This window comes from Microtus ochrogaster, chromosome 24 (genome assembly GCF_000317375.1).
Source record: "Microtus ochrogaster isolate Prairie Vole_2 chromosome 24, MicOch1.0, whole genome shotgun sequence".
NCBI classification, from domain to species: Eukaryota; Metazoa; Chordata; class Mammalia; order Rodentia; family Cricetidae; genus Microtus; species Microtus ochrogaster.
Window position 1 is genome coordinate 35807913 of NC_022024.1, and position 4969 is coordinate 35812881.

The 4969-nt window shown below is 48.5% G+C and overlaps 1 protein-coding gene across 1 annotated transcript in view; it reads left to right on the plus strand.

Annotated features, from left to right (window-relative positions):
- The window catches only part of Rfx4 (regulatory factor X4), a 151209-nt gene that overhangs the window by 79165 nt on the left and 67075 nt on the right, over window positions 1-4969 (plus strand). Inside the window, exons 5-6 of the mRNA XM_005358245.2 lie at window positions 164-225; window positions 4694-4907. Of these exons, the coding sequence (XP_005358302.1) occupies window positions 164-225; window positions 4694-4907 (276 nt within the window). The remainder of the gene's footprint in view (window positions 1-163; window positions 226-4693; window positions 4908-4969) is intronic.

Consider the following 4969-nt stretch of genomic DNA (forward strand, 5'->3'; position numbering starts at 1 on the left):
CACACACATACACACACACACCAGCCCTCCCCCATTTCCTGATGGGTAACTGGCTCTCGCGTTGTCTTACACACACACACACACACACACACACACACACACACGCACACACCAGCCCTCCCCCTTTTCCTCATGGGTAACTGGCTCTCGCGTTGTCTTACAGATCATAAGGCAGCAATTCCCTCAACTAACCACCAGAAGACTCGGGACCCGAGGACAGTCAAAGTAAGCACCAAACAACCCCCTGGGCCTTGAGGGAAGACCCCAGACCTCTCCTCTGGAGTTTGAATCTCGGCCTTGGCAGGAGATCTGAGCCTAAGTGGGGACATGGAGGAGAGGCTGGCCTTCCAAAAGCCTGGGACTTTTGGCCCAGTTGCTTGTTACCGTCTGACCCTTGCCAGCCTGTCCCCAAGTGTTCTCTGTAAAGCAATCTCCTCTGCATATTTTCAAGAAGTCCTGTGACTTCTTAGACCGTCCCCAGGTTGTACGGACTGTCAGTTGAGAGACCTCTGCTCTGATTGTACAGAGTGGGCCACAGACACAAACTGTCTCCACCGAGAACATGGGGAGAGGCCGGAGGCTCCTCCTGCCTTCACCTTTTCAACCAGCCTGCGAATGTTTGCTTCACTTCCCTTGTCCGAGACAGTTTACTCTGAAAACTCCAGCTCACCGTGGCCCTCTTGCCTGAGTCTCTCACATCGTGAGGTGACAGGTCTCATCGTGCGTGGCTTGCCAGGAACATTCTGATATGTAAGGCCGACATGGAGACTTCAGGCCATAGTAGAGAAAGAGAAGGGGGCAGGGTATGGAGAGGCCTTCAGGAGGAACTGTCGCTTAGGACCAGAGGAAGTGATGGCCATGAGGACACCTGTCTCCCAGGTGTGTACCAGAAAGGGGGACCCAACCTGTCCTGATACACAGGATTCACCTCTAAAGATATTTTGGAAACTTTCAGCATCGGGAAGTGTTCCTTGGGAGAGGAAGGTGGCCACACAAGTTTGGCCAGCCCCAGCTCAACAACTTCTTGAGAAGACTTCTAAGAACCTTCCTTATGCTAAGGTGCACAGCAGCTCCACTAGAGGGTGCCTTCTTCTCAGGTAGCGGTCTAGACCTTTGACCACCCCAGCAAGGCAGCACAATGAGCTATCAAACGTCAAAACCTTAAATCACAATATAAGACTAAAAGTCTTGTCTTGGGGGGGGGTGTTCAAAGGCACACCCCACATGGTTACCCTGAGAAACTCACAATGGCCTCTGAGCTGTACACTCTAGGTTTTTATTTTCATTTGATTTGGTTTTTATGATGAGATAAGGTTTTCGATAGCCTAGGCTGGCTTCAGACTGGATATACAGCAGAAGAAGGCCTTGAACTCCTGATCCTCCTACCACGATGATCACAGGCCTGTGCCACCACCACTGGCTTTGGGCAGGACATTCTTATCCTCCAATGAAGAGTTGGCTTTGGGAGTGGGAGGGGAAGAAACAGATTATCAAACTTAGGAAAACCCTTTTTTTGGTAAAGCCTGAAAATGAGAATAGATGAGCATGTGTGTGTATGGTGTGTCTGTCTGTGTTTGTGTGTGCATCTGTGCGTAAGCCTGCTTGTGTTTATGTGCGTGTCTCTGTGTATATGTCTGTCTGTCTGTCTATGCGCATGTGTTTGTCTGTCTTTCTGTCTCTGTCTCTGTCTCTCTCTGTGTGTGTGTGTGTGTGTGTATCAGAAGCTCTTAGGAGAAATCCCAAAGGAATGCCCAGAAAATTTTTTAATAACTAAAGGAAATCTTAAGATAATTTCTCAATGATTTATTTCCCAGGGTGACTACATTGAAGAACAAACTTCCTAACTTCATTTATAAAGAAACATTCTGGTAAAAAATAAGGTTGCAACTTCAGTATGGACAGAGTGCAAAACTCAGATTCTTTGTTAATTGTTCGCTGGTGAACTCTAAGTCAGTACTTCAGAATCTTGCTTGAGCCAGATTTGAACCCTACATGGTGGTTCTGCCCGTCATCCTAGGACCTTGGAGTCTGAGGCAGGAGGCACAAGTTTAAGACCACAGGAACTTAAAGGCCAAGCCGCCCGAGGCACACAACAGGACATTTTCAAGGTGGGGGTGGGAGGGTTGATGAAAAGGATGCTGACTGGATGGGAACTTTTGTCTGTGGTCTTTGGAAACCACTGGCTCCAGCGCACACTTGGATTTCTAAGAAGGAGTAGGAGAGTTGATAGGGAAAACCAGAAAGGGAAGGAACAGAACATGTTTCCCACCCTGCATGCACGTGGAGAACGGTCCTACTGAGAGAGCATGTTTTTCTCTTTGCCCTTCCCTTTGCCTTTAACCGACGCGTTAGCAGACTGGGCAGCCCCCGTGTCTGAAGCTTTGCGTGCTCAGAGCCCTGTTCTACTACTTCCTTAAGGATCCTTCCATGTTGTTCACCTTCTCAGCCAATCTAAAGGCAGCAAGGTGCTTCAGGCTGCAAAGGAGTCTCCTGCTGCAGCGTGGCCTCCCCAAATCCCTCAGCAAACCCACTTTGATAGACCAAACATAGGCATGGCTACTGAGGACCGATAATACTCCCTTCAGACCAGAACTAGCAAAACCAAGAGGGGACTAGACCAGAAGAGTAACTGTACTGTAATTTATGATCTCAGCAACATGCGTGGTTAATCAAGAAGTTCGCTGTTCTTATAATATTGTGAATATCCCATAATTCCATATTAAGATATGACTACCTTGGCTTCAAGCAGTTCCAAGGAACATTTTAAAGCTAAGGCAGTATGCTACAACTGTCTCCTCTCCAGAAGGTACCTCTGGAGTCACTGGAGCCAGCCCCTCCCCCGCAGGGGGCCCACAGAGGGAAAGGCAGTTATGTGACAGTTGGGGAGTAGAAGACCCAGACGGTCGATATTAGCTCAACACAAAGAACTTTGTGGTAACTCCATCGGCTGAAAATGAGCTGGGCTGCCTTCGGAGGGCCTGAGTACTTCATCCCAGGAGGCATGCAGATGGAGGCGAGCTGCCCTCTGGGCAGAAATTTCACAGAATGGTACCAGCAGGAAGGGGGCTGTGAGAGGGAAGGTTACAGTGCCCCCGTTTCTCCCTCCCAGTGAAACCTCCCAGGACTCAAAGTGCTTTCCTGGACCCATCGCCATGTATCTGTGCAGAGAGAAGAGTAGCTGATGTATTGACCAGTGTCTCTGAAAACGAGGCCCCCCGGTTACCCTAGCCTTACCACTGCACTGCCAGACTCCACCCTAGACCACTAACTCGGAATCTTGGGGGTCAGGATGCTGCCGTGTGCTCTGTGGGTGATTCTTAGTGTTAATAAAGCGTGGGAATCACTGACTCAGAGGTGCAAAGCCCGTTAGAGGCTCACAGCCTGCCTCTGCTACCCGCTCACCTGAGTGGTAAATTATCTAGACCTTGGCTTCCTTGTTTGTAAACTGTGAAGTGTGAGTTCTTTCTAGCTTCGTGGGGAGTTTGTGGAATGACGTATGTCAAGCCCTTCTTGCAGTGGCCCTCAAGCTGGTGGGCAGCTGGTTCATGGGCCCCATTCTCAAATGTTCTGAATCAGTGGGTTCTGGGAAGGGGTCTAGGAACCTGCATGTCTGTTAAGCTCCAGAAGTAATTCTGAGGCACACCCTGTTCGCCGTTAGTGGCGCACAGCGGCTGTGTAGGCAAACAGACTGGCCCACAGCCTGTCCTTGCCTGAAATTGCCCTACGCCCTTGAGCAAATCGCTTGCCGTTTCTTTTTTTCATTTTTTTTCTCATCTTTAGGATGATCGCAGCAATCCTCATTTCAGAAGAAGGTTATTTTCAAATTAATGCGAATAAAGTACTTTGCGAAGTGTTCAGAACCTAAGTGCTCAGTACGGAAAGATAAATCAAAACCCTAAAACCCCACCACCTCCATCAACAGCAAAGGCAGCCTCCTTCTGTCCCTCCTTAGTCGTAACTGAAAGTGTGTCTGTGATTATGCCTTTTTGTGAGTTAAGGAGAGGTTCTGGTCTTTGACATTCAGGGTCACGCCAGACACTGAATGTATCTTCTTAAAACTGCAGCTTTTGCTGGGTGTGGAGGCAAACGCCTTTAATCCTAGTACTCAGGGGCAGAATCTCTGTGGCTGTCTGAGAGTTTGAGGCCAGCCTAGCCTAAATAGCAAGTTCCAGGCCAGTCAGGGTTTCACAGTCAAACCTAGGCTCAAATCAGTAATAATAAAATAAGAATGAACAAATTGTAGTTCCCTGAGACTAGCCTTCACTGAAGAAGATAATCATGGCCAGGCACATTTTTCTTGGGGATACATGAGCACATTCTGCTCTGGATCCCCACAGAGAGAGGACACTGAGGTGTTAGGTACCCTTGGGAAGGTATTTGGTAGACATTAGAGATCAGGTATTAATGGAAAATTTCTCTTCCCTTTTCTGCTTTGCAAAGTATTTGACTTAACATTTTCTGTAGGAGGCAATTTCAGTTATTTTTACCTGCCTGATTGATGGCTGGCAACGTGGAACTTTGGCTTAATTGTAGATTTCAGGGATGTCAAGCCTTATAGAAGAGTTAACTCTTTCAGCCCTGGGTTGGATGTGTCCAGCCATCCTTGGTTTTGAGCAACATTCTCCAACCCAGGAAACCCCCAACTAATAATGATCCGTGTACTCCCCCATCTGTCTCTTTCTCGGCGGCCCAGGTACCATTACTATGGGATAGCAGTGAAGGAAAGCTCCCAGTATTATGATGTGATGTATTCGAAGAAAGGAGCTGCCTGGGTGAGCGAGACAGGCAAGCGAGAAGTGACCAAACAGACGGTGGCGTATTCTCCCCGCTCCAAGCTTGGGACGTTGCTGCCAGACTTTCCAAATGTCAAAGACCTGAATCTGCCAGCCAGTCTTCCTGAGGAAAAGGTAACTTCATAGAAAGTGATTGCTAGGGATGATTGTCCTCCCTCCCTCCCTCCCTCCCTCCC